General features: G+C 40.9%; 3 protein-coding genes and 1 long non-coding RNA gene across 11 annotated transcripts; 2 read left to right on the top strand and 2 right to left on the bottom strand.

Annotated features, from left to right (window-relative positions):
- Positions 1 to 8,093: 8,093 nt before the first annotated feature.
- On the top strand, positions 8,094 to 10,948 carry LOC111465527 (ninja-family protein mc410-like). 2 transcript variants are annotated; one of them, XM_023109941.1, is made up of 4 exons: positions 8,094 to 8,222; positions 9,037 to 10,017; positions 10,131 to 10,636; positions 10,818 to 10,948. In XM_023109941.1, exons 2-3 carry the CDS (start codon positions 9,090 to 9,092, stop codon positions 10,628 to 10,630), a joined length of 1,428 nt encoding a protein of 475 aa, XP_022965709.1. In that variant the 5' UTR covers positions 8,094 to 8,222; positions 9,037 to 9,089; the 3' UTR covers positions 10,631 to 10,636; positions 10,818 to 10,948. The 2 variants fall into 2 exon arrangements, with proteins under 2 accessions (XP_022965709.1, XP_022965710.1); XM_023109942.1 differs by lacking the exon at positions 8,094 to 8,222 and having other exon boundaries at positions 9,036 to 10,017.
- Positions 10,949 to 11,425: 477 nt separating this feature from the next.
- On the top strand, positions 11,426 to 16,916 carry LOC111465742. Of its 6 annotated transcripts, XR_002714240.1 has the most exons (7): positions 11,426 to 11,633; positions 12,668 to 12,840; positions 12,947 to 13,015; positions 13,175 to 13,239; positions 13,902 to 14,069; positions 14,516 to 14,611; positions 16,714 to 16,916. It is a non-coding gene; the product is annotated as an uncharacterized LOC111465742 (long non-coding RNA). The 6 variants fall into 6 exon arrangements; XR_002714238.1 differs by having other exon boundaries at positions 13,902 to 14,611; XR_002714237.1 differs by lacking the exon at positions 16,714 to 16,916 and having other exon boundaries at positions 14,516 to 15,033.
- Positions 16,917 to 18,230: 1,314 nt separating this feature from the next.
- LOC111465555 (casein kinase 1-like protein 3) lies at positions 18,231 to 21,974 on the bottom strand. Of its 2 annotated transcripts, none has more exons than XM_023109991.1 (15): positions 21,603 to 21,974; positions 21,451 to 21,491; positions 21,185 to 21,254; positions 20,890 to 21,038; positions 20,655 to 20,750; positions 20,467 to 20,537; positions 20,290 to 20,351; positions 20,136 to 20,199; positions 19,911 to 19,995; positions 19,701 to 19,827; positions 19,524 to 19,606; positions 19,352 to 19,412; positions 19,131 to 19,264; positions 18,806 to 18,993; positions 18,231 to 18,700 (listed from the first exon to the last, which is right to left on the bottom strand). In XM_023109991.1, the coding sequence occupies exons 1-14, from the start codon at positions 21,676 to 21,678 to the stop codon at positions 18,814 to 18,816; spliced, it is 1,299 nt and encodes a 432-aa protein (XP_022965759.1). In that variant the 5' UTR covers positions 21,679 to 21,974; the 3' UTR covers positions 18,231 to 18,700; positions 18,806 to 18,813. The 2 variants fall into 2 exon arrangements, with proteins under 2 accessions (XP_022965759.1, XP_022965760.1); XM_023109992.1 differs by having other exon boundaries at positions 18,231 to 18,694.
- A 1,685-nt stretch (positions 21,975 to 23,659) lies between these two features.
- LOC111465329 (aldehyde oxidase GLOX1-like) lies at positions 23,660 to 27,192 on the bottom strand. The gene is made up of 6 exons (XM_023109646.1): positions 27,186 to 27,192; positions 26,188 to 26,256; positions 25,655 to 26,070; positions 25,131 to 25,291; positions 24,689 to 25,052; positions 23,660 to 24,614 (listed from the first exon to the last, which is right to left on the bottom strand). Exons 1-6 carry the CDS (start codon positions 27,190 to 27,192, stop codon positions 23,805 to 23,807), a joined length of 1,827 nt encoding a protein of 608 aa, XP_022965414.1. The 3' UTR covers positions 23,660 to 23,804.
- Positions 27,193 to 27,633: the final 441 nt, after the last annotated feature.

Genomic DNA, 27,633 nt, shown 5'->3' with positions numbered 1-27,633 from the left:
TCCTCCAGCCGCAAAGGCGGTAAGAAGCCATGGATGTCCCACGGGCGCACGCGCGGGAAAGATGAGAATCAAAAGAAGGAGTCGACCAATGGCAGGCCGATCCATTGCTCGAACTGTGGGAAGAGAGGACACCTGGGCAGAAATTGCTGGAGCAAGCTGAGGAATAAGGAGAAGGCCGAAAAGGCCCAGGCCCATGTGGCTCAATCCGAGGAGGACGAGCCAGCTCTCTTCATGGTAACCGCATGCGTCCCCAATTTCGATTCCAACTCCGACGACGATCTTGAACCCAAGAAAGAGCTCCAGTTGGGCGTAGCAAAGCTGGCACCAACTGGGGAGCCAATTCAACTGGAGGAGGAGCGAGTGTTCGCTCAGATCGGCGAAAGGGACGAGCAACACGAGCACCAGCAATGGATCCTTGACACAGGGGCAACAAACCATATGACCGGGGCTAGATCTGCGTTCTCCGAGCTCGACTCGGGGATCCGTGGGACGGTGAAATTCGGCGACGGCTCCGTCGTCGAGATCGAAGGGCGCGGCACCATCCTGTTCGTCAGTAAGGGAGGCGAGCATCGCAAGCTGACCGACGTCTACTTCATCCCGAGGCTCAAGGCTAACCTTGTGAGCCTGGGTCAGCTCGATGAGACAGGCTGCTTCATTTCCATCGAGCGCGGACTACTGAAAATCTGCGATAATCAACGACGGCTGCTCACGCAGGCAAGACGAACCACAAACCGTCTTTACATCCTGGAGTTAGAGATAGACCAACCCGTTAGCCTCTCGGCCAAGACCGAAGAGGTATCTTGGAGGTGGCACGCAAGGTACGGACACTTAAACTTTCCTGCCCTAGAAAAGTTACAGAAGAAGGAGTTGGTGCACGGCTTGCCAGAAATCAAAGGCGTGAACAAGCTGTGCGACGGGTGCCTCATCGGCAAACAGAAGCGCACACCCTTTCCGTCTCGAACAGCCTACCGAGCCGATGAGCCATTGGAGCTTGTACACGGCGATATTTGCGGGCCCATCAAGCCGGCGACCCCAGGCGGTAAGAGTCTCTTCCTCCTGTTAGTCGATGACAAAAGCCGCTTCATGTGGCTGACTTTGCTGCAAGCGAAAAGTGAGGCGGCAGAGGCGGTTAAGCGCATTAAAGCGCGAGCGGAGGCCGAATGTGAGAAGAAGATGCGAGTGCTGCGCACAGACCGTGGCGGAGAATTCACCTCGGCAAGTTTCAGTAAGTACTGCGATGAGGTCGGCATACAACGGCACCTAACGGCGCCCTACTCCCCCCAACAGAACGGAGTGGTAGAGCGCCGAAATCAGACCATTGTCGGGACAGCGAGGTCATTGTTGGTGACGGCCGGGATGCCTGGGAGATTCTGGGGAGAGGCAGTAATGACGGCTGTCTATCTCCTCAATCGGTCACCAACCCGAAGCCTCGACGGGAAGACGCCATATGAAGCCTGGTACAACAAAAAACCAACAGTACACCATTTTCGCGTGTTCGGCTGCGTCGCATACATGAAGGTAACACGTCCCCATCTCGCCAAGCTCGATCCCAGGGGGCTGAAGGTCGTCTTCATCGGCTACGAACCCGGGAGCAAGGCGTACAGACTCTATGATCCTGTGGGGGGGCGAGCTCACGTGTCTCGCGACGTCGTCTTCGACGAAAGCACCTTCTGGCAGTGGAATGACGTGATCGAGGCAGACCGTAATCCAAATCAATTCACGGTGGAGTACCTCGTCACTGAGCCTGAAGAAGGAGGAGCCCAGCATCAGGAGACGTCACCGCCGCCAGCAGGTGCACCACATGAACCAGTGGAATTCGCAACACCACGGACTGCGGATTCGACGCTGGATGCCGATCACGATACTGATCTGGAGGCTAGGTACCGGAGGATGGATGACCTAGTGGGAGGAGGTGAACCACCTGGACTAGCAGCGCGCGAGCTCGAGGAAGTGGCCGAACTACATGCCGTCAGTGCAGATGAACCAAACACCTTCGCCGAAGCAGAAAAGAACCCGTGCTGGCGGAAGGCAATGCAGGAGGAGATGACATCCATCACTGAGAACCAGACGTGGAGTCTGGAGGATATGCCACCGGGACACCGAGCCATAGGGCTCAAATGGGTCTTCAAACTGAAGCGCAACGAAAAAGGAGAAGTTGTGAAGCACAAGGCTCGTCTGGTGGCGAAGGGCTACGTCCAGAAGCAAGGAGTGGATTTCGAAGAGGTATTTGCGCCAGTAGCAAGGTTAGAATCCGTTCGTTTCCTGCTGGCAATTGCAGCACATCACTCTTGGGAGGTTCACCATATGGACGTAAAGTCTGCTTTCCTTAACGGAGAGTTGAAGGAGACCGTCTATGTTCGACAACCACCTGGCTTCCTGGATAACGACAACCCTAATAAGGTACTGCGCCTGCACAAAGCACTCTACGGGCTTCGACAAGCCCCACGAGCCTGGAACGCGAAGCTCGACAGTACCCTACTGTCACTGAATTTCAAACGTTGTGCCTCTGAGCATGGCATGTACACGTACGGCCACGGCAAAAAGCGACTGATCGTGGGAGTGTACGTCGACGACCTCATAATCACTGGAGGCGACGTGGGAGTCCTCGGAAGGTTCAAGAAGGAGATGTCGAAAAACTTCGAGATGAGCGATCTCGGTGTGCTCAGCTACTACCTCGGCATCGAAGTGCAACAGAACTCTTCCGGCATCTCCATCTGCCAAAGTGCATACGCGAGAAAGCTGCTGGACACAACTGGGCTTATGGACAGTAATCCTACCAGGACGCCAATGGAGGCCCGACTTCAACTAAGGAAGGCCGGCACTACGACGACAGTCGACTCCACCAATTACCGCAGCATTGTCGGGAGTCTGCGCTATCTGGTAAACTCTCGTCCTGATCTTGCTTATTCTGTTGGATATGTGAGTAGGTTTATGGAAGCACCTAGGGAGGAGCATCTAGTGGCTGTCAAGCGCATCCTGCGCTATGTAGCCGGAACCAGAGACTGGGGCGTAAGATACTGCGCTGGGAGCGAAAAGGAGAAACTCAAACTGGTCGGCTACAGCGATAGTGACATGGCCGGTGACGTTGATGATCGTAAGAGCACCAGCGGAATGATCTACTTTCTCTCAGGCGGCGCGATCTGCTGGCAATCAACAAAACAGAAGGTAGTTGCTTTGTCTTCCTGCGAAGCAGAATACATCGCCGCTTCGATGGCAGCAACTCAAGGGATCTGGCTTGCACGACTAATGGAAGAAATCATCGGGAGAGAAAGCGATCCACCAATGCTATACATAGACAACAAAGCTACGATCTCCCTGATCAAAAATCCAGTTTTGCACGACCGGAGCAAGCACATAGAAATCAGATTCCACTACATTCGAGAATGTGCAGATCGAGGGCTCATCAAAATTGATTTCATCCGAACAGAGGAACAACTTGGAGACATTTTCACCAAATCCCTGGCGCGGGTGAAATTTGAAGAACTACGCTCAAAGATCGGAGTTCAAATAATAAGGTACAGCTTTTAGGAGGAGATTGTTAAATAAAAGCTCTGCCTTATTTAGTTAGGTTTGTAAAAACATATGAGTTCACGCGAATGGAGGAGCGTGATTCTAGGGGCCATTGTTTTGGCAGAGTGGCGGAGTCTTCGTCCACTTATTCTATTTGTGTATATTTGGTTTTTCTATTTTTGTAATTAGATTTATTATTTAAACCATTCAACGGATGTAAAATAAATATATTGAGTCTTCAGCATTACCAGCGAATCTCTCTCTCTCTCTCCTTTTACTTCCGCTAATTTTTCCTTCGAAGAAACCTTCGGCCAATTTTTTTTTTCGTCGACATCCGATTTGCCAGAGTCAACAAGTGGTATCAGAGCCTGGTTGAAGCGATCGGTAGTATACCATCACAGAGGAGCCAACCTATCAACAAACAAGTTGAATAGCTCAAGTGGTTAGAGCGTCGATCTAATAACACACAGGTCTTAGGTTCGAGTAGAAGAAAATGCAAAGCACAAAAATAAATACATCGTGGGGCCCATCTCAAGCAGGCTCGCTCACTCCTCCACGCCGCCAAGTGCCGGCATCTCCATCACCACCACGAAGAGGCCGTGGCCGACATCGTGATGACGGGCGTCGAGTAGTTGTTGAGCGAGTGATCAGAGAGACAACGACCGCCGTCGTTCAGTACCCGATGTTGACAAGGTCCAACTACAACGAGTGGGCCTTGTTGATGCGTGTTAACCTACAGGCGCAAGGGTTATGGCACGCTGTCGAGCCAGAGGAAGGAGAAACAATCGAGTACCGGGAGGATCGGCTGGCGTTCGCCGCCATATTACGATCTGTGCCCCCAGAGATGCTGGCTTCTCTTTCCACCAAGCGCACCGCACAATCGGCCTGGGAGGGAATCAAATCCCGTCGGGTCGGTGTACAGCGAGTGCGGGAATCCAACATCGAGCAACTGCGAAAGGAGCTCTCGGAGATTCGCTTTAAGGACGGCGAATCCGTCGATGATTTTTCAATGCGGATCACGGGGCTCGCCAACAGCATCACCACCCTCGGTGGTGGCATCAGCGAGACAGAAATCGTGAAGAAGATGTTGCAGGTCGTTCCCGATCACCTCGAGCAAGTCGCGATTTCAATCGAGACATTGCTTGACGTGAACGACCTAACAGTGGAAGAGGTGACCGGAAGACTACGTAACGTCGAGCAGCGGAAGAAGAATATCACTTCAGCTGTTGACAAGGAGGGCCGTCTACTCCTCACGGAGGAGGAATGGCTTGCACGTCTAAAGCTCCGTGACAACACCGGCCAGAGCAACGGGTCCTCCTCCAGCCGCAAAGACGGTAAGAAGCCATGGATCTCCCACGGGCGCATGCGCGGGAAAGATGGGAATCAAAAGAAGGAGTCGACCAATGGCAGGCCAATCTGCTCGAACTGTGGGAAGAGAGGACACCTAAGCAGGAACTGCTGGAGCAAGCTTAGGAACAAGGAGAAGGCCGAAAAGGCCCATGTGGCTCAATCCGAGGAGGACGAGCCAGCTCTCTTCATGGTAAGTGCATGTGTCCCCACTCTCGATTCCAAATCCACGGAAATGGAGGTAATCAACAACGATGTTGAACTCGAGAAAGAGCTTCAGCTGGGCGTAGCAAAGGTGGCACCAGCTAGGGAGCCAATTCAACTGGAGGAGGAGCGAGTGTTCGCTCAGATCAGCGAGCGGGACGAGCAACACAAGGACCGGCGATGGATCCTAGACACAGGGGCAACAAACCATATGACCGGGGCTAGATCTGCATTCTCCGAACTCGACTCGGGGATCCGTGGGACGGTGAAATTCGGCGACGGCTCCGTCGTCGAGATCGAAGGGCGCGGCACCATCCTGTTCGTCAGTAAGGGAGGCGAGCATCGCAAGCTGACCGACGTCTACTTCATCCCGAGGCTCAAGGCTAACCTTGTGAGCCTGGGTCAGCTCGATGAGACAGGCTGCTTCATTTCCATCGAGCGCGGACTACTGAAAATCTGCGATAATCAACGACGGCTGCTCACGCAGGCAAGACGAACCACAAACCGTCTTTACATCCTGGAGTTAGAGATAGACCAACCCGTTAGCCTCTCGGCCAAGACCGAAGAGGTATCTTGGAGGTGGCACGCAAGGTACGGACACTTAAACTTTCCTGCCCTAGAAAAGTTACAGAAGAAGGAGTTGGTGCACGGCTTGCCAGAAATCAAAGGCGTGAACAAGCTGTGCGACGGGTGCCTCATCGGCAAACAGAAGCGCACACCCTTTCCGTCTCGAACAGCCTACCGAGCCGATGAGCCATTGGAGCTTGTACACGGCGATATTTGCGGGCCCATCAAGCCGGCGACCCCAGGCGGTAAGAGTCTCTTCCTCCTGTTAGTCGATGACAAAAGCCGCTTCATGTGGCTGACTTTGCTGCAAGCGAAAAGTGAGGCGGCAGAGGCGGTTAAGCGCATTAAAGCGCGAGCGGAGGCCGAATGTGAGAAGAAGATGCGAGTGCTGCGCACAGACCGTGGCGGAGAATTCACCTCGGAAAGTTTCAGTAAGTACTGCGATGAGGTCGGCATGCAAGGGCACCTAACGGCGCCCTACTCCCCCCAACAGAACGGAGTGGTAGAGCGCCGAAATCAGACCATTGTCGGGACAGCGAGGTCATTGTTGGTGACGGCCGGGATGCCTGGGAGATTCTGGGGAGAGGCAGTAATGACGGCTGTCTATCTCCTCAATCGGTCACCAACCCGAAGCCTCGACGGGAAGACGCCATATGAAGCCTGGTACAACAAGCTCGACAGTACCCTACTGTCACTGAATTTCAAACGTTGTGCCTCTGAGCATGGCATGTACACGTACGGCCACGGCAAAAAGCGACTGATCGTGGGAGTGTACGTCGACGACCTCATAATCACTGGAGGCGACGTGGGAGTCCTCGGAAGGTTCAAGAAGGAGATGTCGAAAAACTTCGAGATGAGCGATCTCGGTGTGCTCAGCTACTACCTCGGCATCGAAGTGCAACAGAACTCTTCCGGCATCTCCATCTGCCAAAGTGCATACGCGAGAAAGCTGCTGGACACAACTGGGCTTATGGACAGTAATCCTACCAGGACGCCAATGGAGGCCCGACTTCAACTAAGGAAGGCCGGCACTACGACGACAGTCGACTCCACCAATTACCGCAGCATTGTCGGGAGTCTGCGCTATCTGGTAAACTCTCGTCCTGATCTTGCTTATTCTGTTGGATATGTGAGTAGGTTTATGGAAGCACCTAGGGAGGAGCATCTAGTGGCTGTCAAGCGCATCCTGCGCTATGTAGCCGGAACCAGAGACTGGGGCGTAAGATACTGCGCTGGGAGCGAAAAGGAGAAACTCAAACTGGTCGGCTACAGCGATAGTGACATGGCCGGTGACGTTGATGATCGTAAGAGCACCAGCGGAATGATCTACTTTCTCTCAGGCGGCGCGATCTGCTGGCAATCAACAAAACAGAAGGTAGTTGCTTTGTCTTCCTGCGAAGCAGAATACATCGCCGCTTCGATGGCAGCAACTCAAGGGATCTGGCTTGCACGACTAATGGAAGAAATCATCGGGAGAGAAAGCGATCCACCAATGCTATACATAGACAACAAAGCTACGATCTCCCTGATCACCCGCTCAACGATAACTTGACGCCCTCTTCGTGGCGGCGGTGATGGAGATGTCGGCACACGACGACGGCGTGGAGGAGTGAGTGAGCCTGCCCGAGATGGGCCCAAAAATCCAGTTTTGCACGACCGGAGCAAGCACATAGAAATCAGATTCCACTACATTCGAGAATGTGCAGATCGAGGGCTCATCAAAATTGATTTCATCCGAACAGAGGAACAACTTGGAGACATTTTCACCAAATCCCTGGCGCGGGTGAAATTTGAAGAACTACGCTCAAAGATCGGAGTTCAAATAATAAGGTACAGCTTTTAGGAGGAGATTGTTAAATAAAAGCTCTGCCTTATTTAGTTAGGTTTGTAAAAACATATGAGTTCACGCGAATGGAGGAGCGTGATTCTAGGGGCCATTGTTTTGGCAGAGTGGCGGAGTCTTCGTCCACTTATTCTATTTGTGTATATTTGGTTTTTCTATTTTTGTAATTAGATTTATTATTTAAACCATTCAACGGATGTAAAATAAATATATTGAGTCTTCAGCATTACCAGCGAATCTCTCTCTCTCTCTCCTTTTACTTCCGCTAATTTTTCCTTCGAAGAAACCTTCGGCCAATTTTTTTTTTTTTCGTCGACATCCGATTTGCCAGAGTCAACATAATATACAATAGGCAAAATAATAATTAGTAAAAATTGTAATATAAAACATTCTAATAAATTGATGGATAATATTTAAAATTCAAATATTTACTCCCAAAATTATTTTATTCAAAGAAAAAGATTACCAAATGCAATAAACCGGAGAAAAGTAAAGAAGAGAAGAGACAAGCTACGGTCACGTGCCGAAAAGAGGGGACCGAACAAAACCAGAAAAAAAAAAAAAAAAAAAAAAAAAACGTGAAAGAGAAAAAGAGGGAAAAAGGATGAAACATTTCTTACAGTTGCAGATTGCCGAAAATTCCCACGGGTTCTTCGCTTTACAAGATGCCATAGCTCAAGCTTTAGGGTTCGGTTTCAGGTTTTCTTCTAGCGTGAATTTTATTCGGTATGTGCCTCTGTTAAATTTCTTCTATTATGTTTAAAGATTTCGAGTACTTTCGGAGTTCGTTTCGATTTAGTCGCGTTGGAGTTCTTGACTTGAACTAGGATCGTGTTTAGATTGAGTTGAATTCTGTTTGATTTTCTTGTTGTTTCTTTGGATTTTAAGATTTTAATAAACTTCATCTGTGTGGATACCATCGGGCCAATTTGGAGATGTAGGAATCGTTACAGACATAGCTATATTTTTAAGATAGGTGAGTCATCGGGCCAATCCTTGTATTATGCTCATGGTATACAACAAGAAGTTATGTTGTTTTCAATTTGGAGCTTGAGCTCAGACCTTAAATGGATATCTCCAAACATTTCAAACTTTTATCACGAGCACACCATTGGGGTTATTGGAATGTTTGTGATGATGCATTTGTGAGATCCCAAATCGGCTGGAGAGGGGAACGAAACGTTTCTTGTAAGGGTGTGGAACTTCTCCCTAATAGACGCGTTTTAAAACCATGAGGCTGACGGCAATACGTAACGGGCCAAAGCGGATAATAGCTGCTAGCAATGGGTTTGAGCTATTACAAATGATATTAGAGCTAGACATCGGCAGTGTACCAGCAAGGACTCTGGGTTCCCAAGTGGGTGGAGTGTGAGATCCCACATCGATTGGAGAGGGAAACGAAGCATTCCTTACAAGGGTGTGGAAACTTCTCCCTAACAAACATGTTTTGAAACTATTAGGCTGACGGCGATACGTAGTAGGTCAAAGCGAACCATATCTGCTAACGGTAGGCTTAGCATTAGGCTGAATCTCGTGAGTTAATTATTGCTGTTATATATTGCAGGTAAGGAATAAGTGTATGTCTTTTGCTAATGTCAATGAACTTATAGTTTGAAAGATGGAGAATGAGGATGGGCTTGAGCTTAGCTTGGGTCTGACCCTTGGTGGAGCTTGTGTCAAGTCTAGAAGTAAACTTACGAGCTCCTCCGGAGCAAACGCCGAGGAAAGCGATAGAGGCAATAAATTGGTCGATGATTTTAAGAATTTTCGACATGGAGATAATCCGAGGCAGGAATCAGACACGGGATCTTTTGAAAGTAATTCAATTCCATCTAAAGATAATTTCTTCAATGACCTGTTGAAGGTCGGAATGGATGGAGATTCTTTGATCGATTTGAAGAGGAAAGGAACCTGGATCGAAAGTAGTTATGCAGAAGCCGAGGATGAAAATCTGCCAGATATCAGCAATAAACGGAAGTTGTTGTTCGTGGAAATGAACGGTCAAAAGAAGCGCGAAAGAGAATCTCACGAAAAAGGAATGGCATCACACATTTCCTCTACTGAAGATGGTTCGACTGCCGAAAAAGGCGATGTCGTAGAGTCTAGACCCGAAGGTTCGACATCAAGGTTAGCATCAAAACATGATGATAGCTACCAACAATGTATATCTGTGGAATTTCTGTGGAATTTGCCTAAAGTTTCAAAGGATATCTGTGGAATTTCTGATTCAAGTAGGCAGAAAAGGTTTAACAGTTCATCAGTTGGAGTTCCAAACTCTATCCAAGTCATGAATATGCATAATGTTAACACTCATGGTGTGCCTAGCTCAATGGGTCACTTGCAACTCGGAATGCAGCATGTGCCACCTACTATAAACGGTGACCGATCGGGACCCGAGCATGTAAACCTTAGAAACTTGCCTCTTACAGCTGGTGTTTCACCGCTTCCGATTTCGGCAATGGACAAAGATAAGCCATGGGGTTTGGTTTCTCATCCTCAAATGATCCATCGCCCCTATGGCGGGGGCACCCCGTCTACTAGCTCAGGTAGACATGATTTCGTACCAAAAAAACTCGGTTTTGTTTGCATCTTTCAAGTTTTTAAGAAGAGAGCCTGATAGATAGTTACTTATGCTGCCTGTCTGCATATTTACGTGTAGTTGCCGAGCAAGTAATCGGACATTTTTCATTCGAGGGATTGCTCCACGGTGAGAGCGCAACGGAACGTACCAAAGACGATAGCAAACAGTCCGCCATGGAAGAGGGTTTGTCCTCTTCTCGAGCAGAACACATGAAAGTAAGCATTCCGAACGTTAATACGAAAGACATATTAGAGCGACCGAAAGCGGCTGGTGTGTCCCTTGATATCCCAGCTATAAAGCCAGGCATTGGTACAGATATAGAATTTGGGGGATGTGGTTCATACCCAAACCTCCCTTGGGTTTCCACCACTGGTGCTGGCCCTACTGGTAAGACTATCTCTGGTGTAACATATAGGTTTAATGCAAACCAGATCAAGATTGTTTGTGCTTGCCATGGTACTCACATGTCTCCTGAAGAGTTCATTCGACATGCGAACGGCGAGAATTTTAGTGCACAGAATGACAATGGTCCCGCAACGATTCCTAACAAAAACCCCACTGCCTCGGCACGAAGTTGATGTGTGATATTTGTTAGACGAACACGACTCTCCACAATGGTATGATATTGTCCACTTTGAGCATAAGCTCTCATGGCTTTGCTTTGGGCTTCCCAAAAGGCCTCATGCCAATGGAGAGTGTATTCTTAGATTATAAACCCATGACCATTCCCTAAATTAACCGATGTGGGACTTTCATCATCCAACAATATTTTCTCGGAATGAAAACGTCGAAGTTGCGGTGAAGAGGCTGGTAGACATGATTTTGCAGGCACCTGTCTTGTTATATATTTCCTTGTATCATAAGGTAAGTTGATAATGTTCGAGTATTTTCATGATGTATGTATCATAATTCTTATTGATAAATTGTCGTATCAAGTTAATTTTCATGATTCTTACCGCCTTTTTACCATCGGTTTCGATAGTGAATTCGAGAAAAATTAGATCAAAATCTGTTTTTTTTTCTTTTTATAATCAAAATCTGATTATGAAAGAGCTTGCATTTAAAAAATAATAAAAAATATATAATTATTAACAAAATAAAAATATGAAAAATGTTTGGATGGAAATGAATGTTCAGTTTCCTTTTTATTATAAATTATAAATTTAGTTTATATAATTTTTAATGTTAAAATTAATTTGATTTTAGTAAATAGTGAAGTCTATTTCGAAACTATGAAATAAAATTCTAAATTTTTCGTACTCGATTTTATTTATTTATTTTTATTGTAGGAACGAATTTGAAATCCGTGATATATATATATATAGCTAAATCGCATCGCATATTGGTTTTAGTAAATAGTAAAGTCTATTTCGGATATTGGCTCACTGAGTTTCAGCAGCGCGGGTAGAGCGACGGAGATAACAACTTCGAGAAAGAGAGCGAGAGAGTGAAGAATGGTGAGGATAACTCCAATGGCGTCCTTCTTTATCGGCATATAGGTTCGCCGGATTTCATCGCACCGGCCTCTCTCTCTCCTTCTTCAATACTACGTCCAAAATATTTTGATTGCACCTTGCAGTGGTATGAAATTCTCTGTTTCTCTCTCTCTCTCTCTCTGTTTACGGTTCTCATCTCCGTTTGTTTACGAACCATACTTCGTTGATTAACACTGTTCTTTTTGTTAATTTTCCATCTCGATTGAGATCTCCGATATACTTTTTTTGTTCCTTCTTTGGTGGATATGCTTGCTTGGAGTGTATTTTTGTTCTGCTTTTGTCGATGCCGATTCAGTTGACATCGTAGATTGTTTCATTAGTTCTTTTTCTTTGGTAGAATGTGTATCGCGTGGCTCGATGGTTTAAGAAATAAATGATTCTTGTTGTGAAATGAATTTGGATGACGGTTTGTGATTGTAACGATTTTCATCTCATTTTTGTTGTTTCATCAGTGAATTTGCTAATTCGCTTCGGAAATCGTGGCGAAAATGTTCAATGTGATCAATATTTTAAAATTTTAATTTCTGTTTTTCCAAATACCTTAATCTTCTCTCCGTTAATCTTTGTTTTTCGGTTCATGAATATTCTTTATATCTGTCGAGAGGCGCTACATCATAAGAATCATGCTAATCACATATATTATACCAAAAATTCCTAACAATTTTACTCACGTCTTCTTTTCATGTGTGAAATTCCGGAGTTGTGTTGGAGTGAGCTGATGTGACGACTAAATGCCTCGAAAATTCCAGACGAATAATCTATTCCATATTATTTATACTATTCAAGTGGCGCCTTGATATTTGAATATGAATATATCTTTACTTATCCAGCATTTATCTTCTTACGGATGTTATCTCCGTTACAACCAGTGCTTTGCAATGAGCAATGATAATGGCGTATAATGTATCTGTATGTCATACTTCAGCAACTTTTCTTCCCTTTTTGTTCTCTTTGTGAATTATTGTGCCTTATTTCCTCAAGGTGCTTTTGCCTTGAACTTCTGGAGGAAGTTCAGTCCTCAACACCAAATATGGATTAGTACGCTCTAGTGAACGGAAAAAAATAATTTATTAATGATAAGTGATATTAAGTAACTCATGATCTTAAGTTGCTTTACAGCTGCTCCACAGTCGCAATACTTTGGTCTGAAAGCTTCTGAGCTGGTGAGGGGAGAAGGCTGCAACATCGGGATGACTGGAGCTGGTAATGCAGTCCAAGCAAGCACTAGTGCGGGACAAGAGGAGATTGCTTCATGTTGTCTATGATGATGGAGATTTAGACAAGACCATAAAGTATGTTTGTTTGGAATATTGTGGATATACTTTTTCAATTTCTAGTTTGACTAAGATGAGATCAGGAATGTTAAAAAACCAAGAAATTTGATTTCTGATTGCTCAGATTCTATACAGTGCTTTGCAATGAAGCTCCTGCGAAATCATGACATACAGTAATTGAACTCACTTTACAGTAAGAAACGAACTATGCGACTGCTATTCAGCTATTATGTAATTTCAGTTTTTTTAGATTTCGTGTGGACTATTCTGGAAAAACAGCATTCAACAGGAAATTTTCCTTCAAAGATTTGGTATGTCTAATCATTTTTGCTTTGGTTGGTTATTGTTCCAGATCATGGAGGCGACTGGTATGATATTGTCACTTGGTTTGGTCATCATGGCATTGCGGTTGAAGATGTAAGAGGTATCCCGACTTATATGATTCTGCTTGTGCAATATTTTATTATAAAAGGTTATATAATTTTTTAAATGAGCAAGCTAAAACACAGAACTTATTATTTTCTAAGGTTCTGATCGTTGTTTCAGAGTCATTTAACGTAAAAGATATTATTTTATAAGGTTCAGAGTCATTTACTTAAAATATATTTTCCAGATTTTAATGGAAATTTGAGTTCTCTGATAGTATAACAAGTGTCATACCTTTTTATCATGTATTTAACAATGAATTTTGAGGTCCTTTTTTCCCATTGTGCTGATTAAATTCTTCACTTGCAAACAATAAACTATAAATAATTTCAAGGCTTAAATGCTCTTAGCAACATATTGGATTGGATTATAATCTTGGATTTTTTTTTTCATTAAGAATAACTTGAATTGATTTTTATGTTAGTTTTGACAAAACTTTTTTTTTTTTTTTGTTTCGCCGGTTTTGTCTCGGGAAATGCAACTCTCCACTTTGTCTCAAGCTTGCATGTGTCCCATGTATACGCACTCCGGATGTTCCCTATCGCTTAGCTTTTCCTTCACCCTATTTCCTTTCATTTTCCTTTTCATATCTGTTTTTACTCTTTTGGCCACATATGTAAGTGTGTTCACTGCACCACTCTTTCTCTTAATAGGTTTACAAGACCGTAGAACTCCTAAAAGCCAAGGGTGGGAAAGTGACCTGGCCATGTGAAAGATGGTTGTACCGTTATTGCTTTTGTTGAAGATCCCGATGGTAGTTAGAACTTCTAGAAACGCTTCGTGCTGGTGGACTTGATCGCTCAATAGAGTTCTATAAGAAGGTAAGGCTGTGAAGTTTCTTCCAGTTGTAGTTGACAGTCATTGTTCGCTTCATTTTTTCTTCTCTTCTTTAGCTTTCCTGAATATCAATGATATGCCTTGACTGGTTAAGTATGTTCCATTCCGTATCATATTTAGTTCATTGTTGGTTTCATGTGCATCCATTAACTTAATTATGTGATGTTTATGATTGCTTCGATTATACTAAAGCTATGCTGGGTTATGGCTTCACTGATTACAAAAAAGGGGAATGCTTATGCTTCGGTACATTAATTTTCCAATTTTCTTCATATCACCTTGGTTCGGAAACATGAATAGTAATATTTTAGAATTGTTCTTGAATTCTTAATTTCTTACTCTCGTGATTTCATGAAATCAATGATCGAGATGTTACTGACTTATAAGTCATAACAAACAAGGAATTATATCTGTCTTTCTCTATGTAAAGATTGCTATTGCAGAAACAGTGAAACTTAGTGGGGGAGAAGTCACCCGAAAACCTGGACCGTTGCCAGCTTGCTTGGATCCCGATGGCTGGAAGACGGTAAGCTTCTAAAAAAATTTCACTTTCTGTGCCTTGCCTTTTAGTTGATTTCTGTTTTATACAGTAGAATTTAGTAGAAGAAACAATTTTTTTTTCATTATAAGTGAAAAGTTATGACGCAAAATAAATCCAACTGTTCGGATAAACCAAATAACTAACTATTCACAACTCCACTCCAAAACGGACCCTTCTCTTGAAGCCAACTCGACGCTTCCAGATCTTATTGGAGAATCACCAACCTTAATAAAACATTCTTTTTCACCTTCCACAAAGCTTCACAGACCCTTTTAGACAAGGTTGAACACATCCGCCTTATTCTTTTTCACCTTCCAGTCTCAATTCTTCCAGTAATTTCAGCATATTTTAAAATTTAGCCATCACCTTTGAATCATTATGATTGGAAAGGCGGAAGATTTTTGGAATAGTTGCATAATGGTTGATTTTGGAAAAGCGCCCAATTTAACGGAAAAACCCGTTTTATAAGGGACCTCGAAGTTTTAGGATATTCCACTAAGGTTGTAGAACTAGTTTCTTCTTTTCTTATGTGAACCACCATCTTTCTCTTCCATGCACCTAGATTTTTTTTTTTATTTTTTAGTTTTAAAAAGTGACTTTGATTTTTTTAAAATTGTTAAAAGGTAGATAATAAAATAAGAAAATTCATGATATTTAGTCTCTTAATTTTCAAAAAAACTAAGTAATGTTATTTAGTTGAAACGCAGCACCCAAAAGTTTTAATGTCTAATTGAATAGGAACCCATCTAAGATGTACTTTCATAAAATTCTATTAAGTACTTTTTAAAATTTAGGATTTCTTAAATAAAAAGTAGTAAGCTTAGCCCATTTAACACGACCTTAACATTTTTAAACTAACTCCATACATGGCCTTGAGTCAATCTGATCCTGTTGGAAATCACGCTAAGCTCTTCCAGATAGTGGTTGGTATGTTCAGGTTCAAACACAGTCCTCCGAAAGATTTGAGAGAAGTTTAGGTTTGAAAACCAATGCTATGTTTTCTTATTTCTTAGGCTTAATATGTTTTCTCATCATTTCTTTGCTAGGGTTTTCATTTTAATCATTTTTCGGTTTGTGGTTTTAGCCAAATTTCAAAAACTTTTTTAAAATACTTTTTAAAATTTAGCCACGATTTATAGTACATTTGTATAATAGAAAACAAAATAAACTGTTTACAAAATTAATTTGTAAAATAAAAAAACAAAAAATTAAGTGTTATCAAATAAAACTGTACTCAATACTTTTTTTTATCTTCAACCATGAAAATCAGTCGAACCAATTTGGTTCTACAGGTTTTATCTTTTTTATCTTTATTCTGATTATGTGATCAACATTTATTAACTGTTACCTTGAGTGAAACCAAACTGATTATTTTGTTTGGGGTCCTTGATTACCTCTTTTTGGATTCGACATTTATCAAGATTCTCTATTTTTTTTTTTTTGAATAAACGACCTTTTTTCCTCCAAAGAAAAGAGAATATACACACCATTCATTTTCTTAAAAATTTTGAAGAATCAAGATTCTCTATTTTTATTTTAATAAACGACCTTTTTTCCTCTTAAGTTTACCATCAACCTAAAATTCAGTAGAATCGAAACTTGAAAGGAAATAAATTTTAGAGTGGCTTGGGGGAAAAGAAGTTTAATTTTAAATGTATAGAGAATTTATAGATGAAAAATCTTGAAAGAGAACTGGTAGAGAAATTTCTGAGTGAAAAGTTGAGAATCTTCAGTACAACAACAATTTGGGTTTCAATTTCTTTTAAAATTAAAAAAATCAGACCTCAAAATTTTTATTTGTTAAAAAATAAAGATGGTTAAAAGTTTAAATATATTCATCTGTGTTAAAAATTATTTTAAAAAACGTTGGTAAGTTTAAAAATAAAAACTCATCATTGAAGTATTTAATATATTTTAAAAATATATCAATCTTATTATAATAAAATTCAATTTTATATTTAATAAACCAGTAATTATTTTCTTTTAAATGAATATACGTCAGACAAAATTAAATATTAGAAACATTTTAAAGTTAAATGCATTCATATCAAATTTACCTCTTTTCTTGGTTCTGCTGGTGTTTGTAGATAACGTTGGAACCAAGGAGCTGGAACGAAACTCACTGTTCCATACGCTTAGCTACGAAGCCATTTGTACATCAAAACTGCACCAACAATAAAATCTTTAAGGCAATTGGGAGATCTTCTCACCTGTAGAACGTGGAAGTCCATTTCAACATTTTTTGTCCCATTTTCTCTTATTTAATTATATTCCCATCTTTTGTGGCAAACATATTTTCCCAACTTCTACAAGTCCGGCCACGTAAAAAGACCTTCCTGCCCCTGAGCAATAATGTATTCCATCTGCTCAAAAGTACTCGAGGGCAAAAAAAATCTGTTTTTTTCCAACAAATAGGTTAATATAGTGATGATGATGATGCCCAAAGCATGTTTACCGCCATTGCTATACACTCTAAGCCATCACTAAAATTCACTTCAATAGAAATATCTTTGTAACTAAGATTTCCTGCTCCTGAATGCAACATCAGAAGGATTCTTTTATCTTTACAATGCCTAAGTCATCACTTTCAGCTTATAACAACTGCAGTAAGGTAGATTTTAAAATTCTGCAGTAGTGAGTAGCCCCTATTCAAATCCAATTGGTAAAAAAAATAAAGGAAGCATGTAAGTTACCAGGTTCAAGATTTTTGATAGTAAAATTTTGCCCAATAGCATAGATGATCACTTTCTCGACACATGAAGTCGCCAAGATAGATGGTTCAGATCGTTGCAGCTTTACTTGTTCGTAAAACAACGATCACGAGAGCTGTAAGCCTAAAATTTCACAAACGGTTAACCTGTCATTCAATAGCTGCCATAGTCTTATTATTGCACCAATCTGAAGGGAAAATATCCTGAAAATTACACTGATAATAGAATTCATCTTTAAAAGTTGATACATGTTTAGAAGACGAAAATAGCGACTTCATTTCAAAAGAGGCATTTAAAACAAGATTTAAATACAGGAAGAGTGTACTGAATGTAAGCATAGCAGTCATGTTAGAATATTTATAAACTGAATAAAGGAAACTAATACCAGTAGGAATAACCATGACACAAATGAAAGAATAGTGAAATGGAAAAGGCAATGAGTTATCTTAGCATTAAAAGTTAAAAGAGCTGAAGATAGAACCTGTTAAAATGGGAAAAAAAAAAGAAACAAAAAGTTCAGCTCTTCAATGTAAATAAAAGGCATGAAATATAAAGTTTGAAAATGGAAAACAATGAAGGAAGAAATCTAAATAAACCAAGTTAAAAGTCCATATTTGTATCTGTTCAGATAGCTCCAAATGTCCAACTAACATCTTCATCCCTGCAAGACAGCAGAAGCAAACATTTTTTCCAGAGTAGTCCAAAGTTCATGAAAGCCTATCAGTAAGTAATTGTCAAATCTAACACGTGGATTCGATTATTAGTTATTAGTAGAGTGAAAAGTATTACACTTAAGAACACTACTCACAATAGAACAACTCCTAACTAAGCCTACTCAATTAAATTCCATTATAAAAGCAACAATAGAATGCATCAGGTGTTTAAAGGTCAACTTAGTTTCAAACTCTAGTCTAAACTATGCTGAAGTGATTAATATTGCACTCACAATAATAAAAGAGGTATTATTGGGCAATAGGAATATTGCCTTACAAAAGGAATTTTAAAGTATGGTAACAGAAATAGGTTAAAAGCACGAAATTCTTTCACACCAGTAATGATACATGGAACCATAGGTACAAGATTGCTGTGATTCACTTCTATTTACACAGCAGAAGCCATGCTTCAGAAAGATGGCATTCTGTAACCACCAAAGCATTTTAGTCACCTTTGCAAAAATGAAATAAAAGAACATGAGCTTGCAATAGTTCAGGGACTAACACAGTCAGTAAACGAGCAAGCATGTTGCGGCTTCTGCCATTCAATCACCATAATCTCTTCGATTACATTGCAAAAAGATAACATAAAATCGTCACAATTTGCAGCTTCTAGACGTAGTTTAGAATAGTCCTGGCCAGATCTGTTGCTAAATCATGATGTAGTTAAATGGTCAGAGAAAATCCAAACACAATAGAACAACAAAACAAAGGTAAAATCCAAACAGCACCAAGTAAATGTAACGAGGACTTACCATTTTGATTACTTTGCAGATGAAATTCTCTGTAATGATGAAATCCAGCTACCTGAAGGACCAACCTTGTGACCATTTCCATGTATGAGATTTGGAGATTCAGTGGATTGCAAAGGTTTAGAAGAGTTTCCTCTTGAGCTACCAGCAGGTGTAAATGATGCAGTGGCCATGCGAGAATCATTTAGAGCCTATATTATTAATATAGATAACCAGTAAGCCATTGTAACACTAACAACATACAAGGGCAAATGCAAAACATATGGTAAAGTACAATAAATATAATTATTTCGAAAATAAGATTAATGAGGCCATTAAGATCACTTACATTCATGTCAAGAGCATTATCAGAACTCAAATTCTTTGGAGTTGCTTGTTTAAAATGCAGTCGCACGGCAGGGCTTGAAACATGGTCAGATCTAACACGATCTGTAACCTCAGCTGAATAATTATTAAACGCACCTGGAAAATAAATATTAAGGAAGTCACTTACTTTACAAAATGCAATGGTACATTTGACATTGAATTTGCATCAATCAGAAAGCTAACCTTGGCGATTCTCCCCTTCCGTAGGCATTGCATGATGATTATGTGTACCAACAAGAACCGGCTGAAGTAAGAGGCAATATACCAACTTAGAATCACAAGTCTGTTCATTCCAATTTCAACCAATAAAATCATTACATAAGGACATAAATGCTAACCAGGGCAAGATACTTACAGACACTCGTGGCTGGGCTCTGTTCTTCTGCGACTGCTGGTACTTCATGATTGTCCAATCAAAAACATAATTGAATTCATATTCTGCACAAAAACAAATATTTAGGCATCATGACTGTTCATAGGTCTCTTTCAAATAGGATTACTGTCAAACTTATATAAACAGAAGCATCACTACCTTCACGAGCAAATAAGTCACGGAACAATCGCTTTAAGAACCCATAATCAGGTCGCTGATCAAATGTCAGAGAGTGGCAGTAATGGAAGTATGAAGCAAACTCCACTGGATGAGACTTGCATAGGACCTTCGAGAATGAAAATAAAAATAGATGCATGAGATCAAGGATATATGCACATAGCCAATACCCTAGAGTTTGGTTAAACATACCTCAATAGGAGTAGATAACTTCTTCTCGCATATTTTATCATATTTTTGCTTTTTTGTGGCAGCTTTCAATCCTTGCCACGGAAGGCTATAAATGGAAATTTAGTCATAAATAGAAAATGAAAGGAAAAAAAAAAGGAATATCACAACTTTCTTCAGAATGACAGTGACACACTACCGTGTGTAACTAATTAGTTAATAGTAAAAACAGTAAGAGCATTGGCATACCTTCCTCTCAAAAAGTATAGAAGCACATATCCAAGAGACTCCAAATCATCCCGCCGACTTTGCTCTAGGAAGAAGACAACAGTGAGGGTACATGAGGTCCAAGTTACAATTCAACGCAAAATGTGCAAGTAGTAAACTCAGGTGTCCGACTTACCAATTCCAAGATGAGTATTGCAACTAGCATAGCGAGCTGTCCCTGTTAGGTTTTTGTTCTCCCTGTTAGAAAGAATTATAAACAAACGAAGGTAAAATGATATCGCAACTTTCATATGAATACTTGAAGCATGAGTGAAAAACTTGAAAGAAGTTCCAAAAGCAATTGAAGAGGTACCTGTAGGGAATATGTCGGTTGGTAGTTGCATCTCGATATCTTTTTGCTAGTCCAAAATCTATTATGTAAACCTAAATAAACAGTGAAAGTAAGAATGCATACACATCCAAGAACAAGAAGCTAGCAAGAACACCTTGAAGTGATCGCTTAAAAAATAAGAACAAGCATTTAAAAGAAAGAACAAACACCTGATTTGCTTTGCGGCCAAGTCCCATGAGGAAGTTATCAGGCTTTATGTCTCTATGCAGAAATCCTTTGGAATGAACGTACTCTATTCGTGTGAGCTTGAACAGAAAAAAGAAGAGGAATGAAACAATAAACTACTATTCACGGAAGAGAAGAGAACGCGAAGTATTTAATAATAGCGGAGACAAACACGCACATCCAACTCGAGAAATCATAGCAGGAAATGATGCTACTCACCATTTGATCGGCCAACATCAAAACTGTCTTCAGCGAGAACTTCCTCCCACAATATACAAAGAGATCTTCGAGACTCGGTCCAAGCAAATCAAGGACAAGCACATTCTCCTCCCCGTCTATACCAGACCATTTAGTAGCAGGAATACCGCCTGAATTAAGACGAAAACAATCAGCCGACAGCAACTTAAACAACGATATTTCATCCACATAGAGAATGTCACTCAGAGCTAGTAATCCTTCAACATAAGCATTGAACCACACACAATTCGAAATCATATCGAGATCGCTTACGTACTTCCTCCTTGAAGAATATTATACAATTTCGCCTCATAAAGCAATTGCGGATGCTTCGTTTTGTTGTTTTCCTGCAAAAGAAAGCCAGACTATCAGTAAACACCGTCCAAAGAAGCCGTAGCTCCAATCTCCATTCCACCGACCAAATTTCCACGCACAGAAACTCCAACTAATACTTCGGGGAAAGGACTCCACAAAATCCAGAAACAAATGAAAGTAAAAAATCAATAACCACAAACTCAATCAATCGAAACGATCAGAACTCACAATTTTCACCGCGACAATTTCGAACGTCTCGATATGAGTAGCTGAAACAAAAAACACAACAAAACTCAGTCGCAAATCAAGAGAAAGAAAAAATAACTTCATAAAAAACTGTAAGCTGAAAATACAAGCACATCGACTCCACAACAACTTACCGAGGTAGATTTCACCAAACGATCCGCTGCCGATCTTGCGGCCAAGCTTGTACTTGCCGCCGATTACGCGCTCCATAACGAAAGATCAAATGGATCGGATTTGCGGAGATCGGTCAGAGCATAAACAAACCCGAGGGTTTCGAAAATTTCAAAGGAGATCAAATCCGCAAACAAAAATTCAAAAAAAGATTATATATAGAGATTACAAAAAGAGAATAATTGAGATATATGTGTGTGTGTATATATATATATATATGGATTGAACGAGAGAGATCAGGAAATGGAAGCCACAAAAATGAACAGCCGGCGAGGAAGGACGGGTAGACCAGAAGGGCGTTTTCGTAGTTACGCTCTTCTTCTAATTCTACCTTGGACTCCAAGGGATAAACTCTAAAGTATAGGGATAGTTTCGTCATTTCCTCCATCATGGATTTGTTGACCTATTGACTATTTGATTTTCGCTATTTTATTTGTTTTATTTCTTTTTATATAATAGGAGGATTTTGTAGAATTAAATGAAAAAATACTATTTTTTTTAATATTGCAATATTATCATTAAAATATTAGACATAAGAGCCCTAATAGCCACATAATTACGAAGTTCCATAACTTTTTTTAATAAATTTATATTTTAAGACAATCTTGAAATATCTGTGAAGAGTTAGTTAAATGGTAATATCCTAAATTTTGAAAAAATACAAATATTTTTAAAAATAAATGAAAAGGACAAAAGGTTAACGTATTTTTTTAAGAGAGAAAAACAATTGAAACTTGGGCCTTGACCAAGCTGTGATGGACCCATATTTATTTATTTTTCTTTTTCTAAACCATAAATTTTTTAGTATTTTTTTAATATATTATATTCTGGCGAATTGGGCTGAGTTGGATGGCCCAGCAATCGAATTGGGCCCATCAAGTGGACACTCTAAAGCCTTCGTTAACAACCCATTAACAATTCACATACACATGTAGTTTGTTTTCCTTTTTTTTTTTTTTTTTTTTTTAAATCCAAATGAGTTTTTTTCCCTAAAAAAAATTTGTTGTTTATTGAATGCGTCCTCACTAGCGTTTTTCTCACAATCCACTCCTTCGGGATCCAGCATTTTCGTTGGCACACCACTCGGTGCTCACCTCTTGTGAAATCTCACAATCTATCCTTTTTCGGGATCCAGCATTCTTGTTGGCACACAGCTCGGTGTCCACTCCTTCTGAAATCTCACAATCCACCTCTCTTCGGGATCCAGCATTCTTGTTGGCACACCGCTCGATGTCCAACCCTTGTGAAATCTCACAATCCACCCCCCTTCGGGATCAGCATTCTTGTTGGCACACCGCTAGTGTCCACCCCTTTTGAGCTTCCACTTCCTCTTGGCACATTGTCCAATGTTTGACTCTGATACTATTTGTAATATACCAAACCTATCGCTAGTCGATATTGTCCCTTTTAGTCTTTCCCTTTTAGGCTTTCACAATTAAAGTTTTTAAAACGTGTCTCATAGGGAGGTTTTTCACACCCGTAAAGAATTATACGTTCCCCTCTCGAGACCATCTCGTGTTTTATCTAATCAGAATCAAGTATCAATTGAGGAAAGAATTTGCTCAATTATGGATCCATCATTCTCGTTGGTACACCACTCACTCATTTCCTCTCTCCAATCAATATGAAATCTCAAAATCCACCCCCTTCGGGATCCAGCGTTCTCGTTGGCACACCACTCGGTGTCCACCCTTCGTGAAATCTCACAATCCATCCCTCTTCGAGATCCAGCATTCTTGTTGGCACACCACTCAGTGTTCACCTCTTTCAAGCTTCCTCGTCCTCCTAGCAAACTGTCTGATGTCTGACTCTGATACCATTTGGAAGATATGGTCCCTTTTAGGGTTTCCCTTTTGTGCACCCAATCAAGGTTTTTAAATTTATAGAGAGAAATTTCCATTTTATTTCCGATCAAGACTCAGACCATCTGGCGTTTTATCTAAATTAGAGTCTAAGTCTCTCAATTGAGGCAAAAATTTGCTCTCCAACTTTCTTTTCTTTTATTATTTTTTTAAAATAAATATACAAGAACAGAAAAAATGATAATTAAATGGTTATCCACCACCAAAGTTCCTTAAAAATGGAGCCGAATTACAATCTCAATGAGAATTAATAATAACGACATGATTTAATTCAATTACTCGAATCAAATCAAATCAGTCGAATCACTTAATCTGAATCCATGTAGCAACGCTAGGAATTCCTCGATAAACCACAAACAACATGTAAAACCCCGGCGGTGCAATGATTCCGGACGGCGGCGCCGCCACAGTCACTTTGTAAACCCCGGCGCCAGTCTCCGCCACTTCCTTAATTGACAACACCACAAGCCTCTGGTTCATCGAGTAACCGTGCGTCGTGAACGGCGGCGGATAAATTGAAACCCTAATATCATTCTCCTCATCCAATACTCCGTCAACTTTCAAATTGAAGTTCACACTGAATTCCCCTCCGTACTGCCAACTCAGCTCCAAACTCTCCTCATCGATCGCCGGCCGGAAAGCGGCATTTGACGGATCCAAGTACGGCGGAGAGAATTTCTCGACTCTCAATTCTGTCGGGTATTTGGCGTCGTAAAGGTAGCCGGCATTGGTATTGCTGCCGGCGACGAGGATTTGGCCGTCGGGGAGAACGGCAGCCGAGGAGTGGTACATTCTTGGGATGTTGGTGGCGAGGAGTGGTTTGAATCGTTGACCTAAGGGCTTGTCGGGACTATAGAGAACGGGAGTGAAATTTGGGCCTTCAGCGAAATTCCACGCCGAGGTGCCGGAAGTGGCGCCGTTGAGAATCAAAAGATCGCCGGTTGGAAGAATTAACATGTCGCCCATGACTCTTGGAGTTGGCATCATTTCCTTCTTCCAAACATCGTTGGGATTTGTTATTACCAAACGATTACAGTCTTTCAATGCTCCCATGAAGTTCTTTTTCTCGGCCAACCGGTAAGCTTCCGGTTTCGCTCCGCCACATACGATAACCTAAATGAAAGATTGAGCATTACCGGTCATTCTTTTGCTTAAACTTCTGAATTTAGTGGTAGTTTTTAGCTTACCTCAGCTGGAATTGCCTCCGAATTCTCGGGTTGAAGTTTGAGAGGGAGGAGCGCCGACATTCCCGACGCGGGGTAGTTTCGAGAACCGCCGTCCAAAATCGGATACTCGTGCAGGACGGTCTGAGTCTTAGTGTTAAACAAGATGGAGCGACTATTGGCAAAGATAAAGACATTACCATCAGTTGAAAGAAAAACAAATGGATAGAGATTGTTTTCGTCCAAATCAGTTGTTTCATCAAGGAAAGGCAATTTGATATCTCTGGCATTGGATTTTCCTTCGGCGGGGACAAATTCAAGGCTGAAGGATCTCCGACCACCAACCAAGATGAAACCGCCGTCCTGCATGGTGGCCTGAGTTGCATACCTAGAATGTTTTGTGTCGGTTAAGCTATGTTTAGGTTGACTAATGAAAATTTTGAGTTTAATTAGCAAAAATAATTACCATCGTGGACGTGCCAATGCCGTTGCATATTCTGTCCAATCGCAAGTCTCACATGGAGTTATGTAACGAACAGCTTTGGTCCCGTCGTTCCAACCGCCGGTGTTTACCAATCGTCCTTCGATGTCGAGCCCTCCCGACGAGCACCATGGATCTGTAGGCATCTGCTAGAATTCTTAACAATTAATGTATTTGTCTACTCGATAATGGGATTTGAATCTCTACTCTTCATATTTACGTACTTAAATTTATCATAACCTAAAGACACTCTAGATCGAGTTAGCTATTAGGTTAAATAGTGTGAGCGCGCGGTCTTATTTTAGTTCTTTCAATATCAAATTGACTCCATGAGACCAATAAAAAGTTATATAACTTTTTAGACATTTAAGAATGAGTTAACTATTAGGCTAGTAGCGTGAGCAGTCGATCTTATTTAACTCGACTCCATGGCCAACAATGATTTAACTTAATCTAAATGTTATTAACGTTTTATACATTCCAGATCGAGTTAGCTATTAGGTTCGTACCGTGAGCGGTCTTATTTTAGCTGTTTCGATATCAAACTCGACACCATGAGCCCAACAATCTTGCAAAACGGCGCCTTGGTCGGTTTTGAAATCAAAACATTTACCATTGGGCAACTTGATTTGTGAAATATGAAATGCTGAAGCATCAAACATGATCATCTTGTTGTTTGGCAACAAATTCATATGCATAGCCGAGACCATGGAGTTTTGAGAAACCAACTTCCATGACCCTAGAAACTTGGTTTCAAAATGACGCTTGCCCGATCCATCCACCCGTTGCTTACCGACCTGAAACGAAAATCCCGGTAGATTACTTGGTTTCGTGGTGTTACCTGGAGCTCCTGGCCCGGCATCGTTCTTTCCCGTCGAAGAGTCGGTCAATATATCCTTCAAGCCCTGGTCGAGCGAGTTCGAGCCTGAGCCATAGGACCCACCGACGGTTAGGAATTGGGCCGGGGCGGAGACGAAGAAGTGAGAAAGAAAAAGGAGGAAGGCCGCCTTGAGAAAGGCTGCCATTGAAGGAGTAAGCTAACCTTGTTCTTCAATGGCACCTTTGTTTGTGTGTTCCTCAACTTTTGTCTCCCCTCTATTGCATTTTATGGCTCACAAAGTTAGTTAAAGGATCGTTAAAATAGCTTATGGTAGTTACTTGTTTGAAAGAAAAACTCAACCAAATTGCTAATTCAAGTTAGATAATTTAAAACGAAATTGAAAATGGGAATATTGGAAGCCCATGAATTATTTGAGATAAAGATTAGATTATTGATTTAATTACTAAATTTAAAAATTAAAAAAAAAAAACTTAAATAATTCCATATACTATATATGAATAACTACATGCATTAAAAACAAATTATACAATTTTCTCTAAAAAATACTTTTAAATAATTCCATCTATTTTTTATACAATTTTCTATTTTCTTTTTAAAAATACTTTTAAATTATATATATACACAAACATATTTTCTCTAAAAAATAAATTATGATTTTCCACGTCATTAATTTTTTTATCATCAAAATTAAACATTTTTGTTCAAGTCGGTATTTACCATCAAATTTTTCACTTACTCACAACAGTATTCAAAAAATTCGATGACTTGAACAATCGATCAACCCAACTCAACTCGGAACTTATTTGAGTTAGGTTCAAATAAAAAGAAAATTTGAATAAATGACATGAACAATTAAGTTCAGTTAATTATTTAACAACGGTTGTTTGAGTTGGAAAAATATACCACCGGTTGAGGTATAATATTTGGATAATATATTAATTATAGAATATATCTTAAATATTACATCTTAATATTCTTTTCTAAATCTATTTTTCATTCGGGTTAGGTTTAAAAATGTCATAGTCCGACCCACAATCATTAATCTAAGCATAGCTCAACTAGGTTATGATGAATACTCTCGACTCGAGAACGAGATTCAAAGAGCTCCCAAACCGAGCTCCCAAACCTAACCCTAGGTTTAGGATTCTCTCTCCCCTTCTCTCTCTAAAAGAACACAAAGTAGAGCTTTCTCTCAATGCCTCCCATAGATGTAGCTTGAAATAAACCCTAATGTCAAATCACTTTCCCCACTAATACAAAAAACAGTGACATATTGGGCAAATGCAAATCCCTTGGTGCATGCATGCCCTTTTTCAATCACTTGATATGAATTTTTCATTTTCCATACAAAGCATCTTCATCATTTGCTTTCACTATTTCCCATTAATTAGTACATATTTCTTTATTTTAAATTCCTTTTTAAATATATATATATATATAATAGTTAATACCACATAAAATATAAGTCTAATCACTAAAGTCACATTCCACATCGTGCAACACCGAGTTAAGAAAATAGACCTAAAATAGATAATATCGAGCTAATAATATTCCTAACACTATCTTTTTTATTAAAATAATAATTTATTGTGAGGCTGTCTTTCTTTGTCCTAAAAGCAAAATTCAAGTGGCTCGATTTTAAAATTT

This window comes from Cucurbita maxima, unplaced genomic scaffold (assembly GCF_002738345.1).
Source record: "Cucurbita maxima cultivar Rimu unplaced genomic scaffold, Cmax_1.0 Cma_Scf00029, whole genome shotgun sequence".
NCBI classification, from domain to species: domain Eukaryota; kingdom Viridiplantae; phylum Streptophyta; class Magnoliopsida; order Cucurbitales; family Cucurbitaceae; genus Cucurbita; species Cucurbita maxima.
The sequence above is the reverse complement of the archived record's forward strand: the minus strand, read 5'-3'. Positions and strand labels throughout refer to the sequence as shown.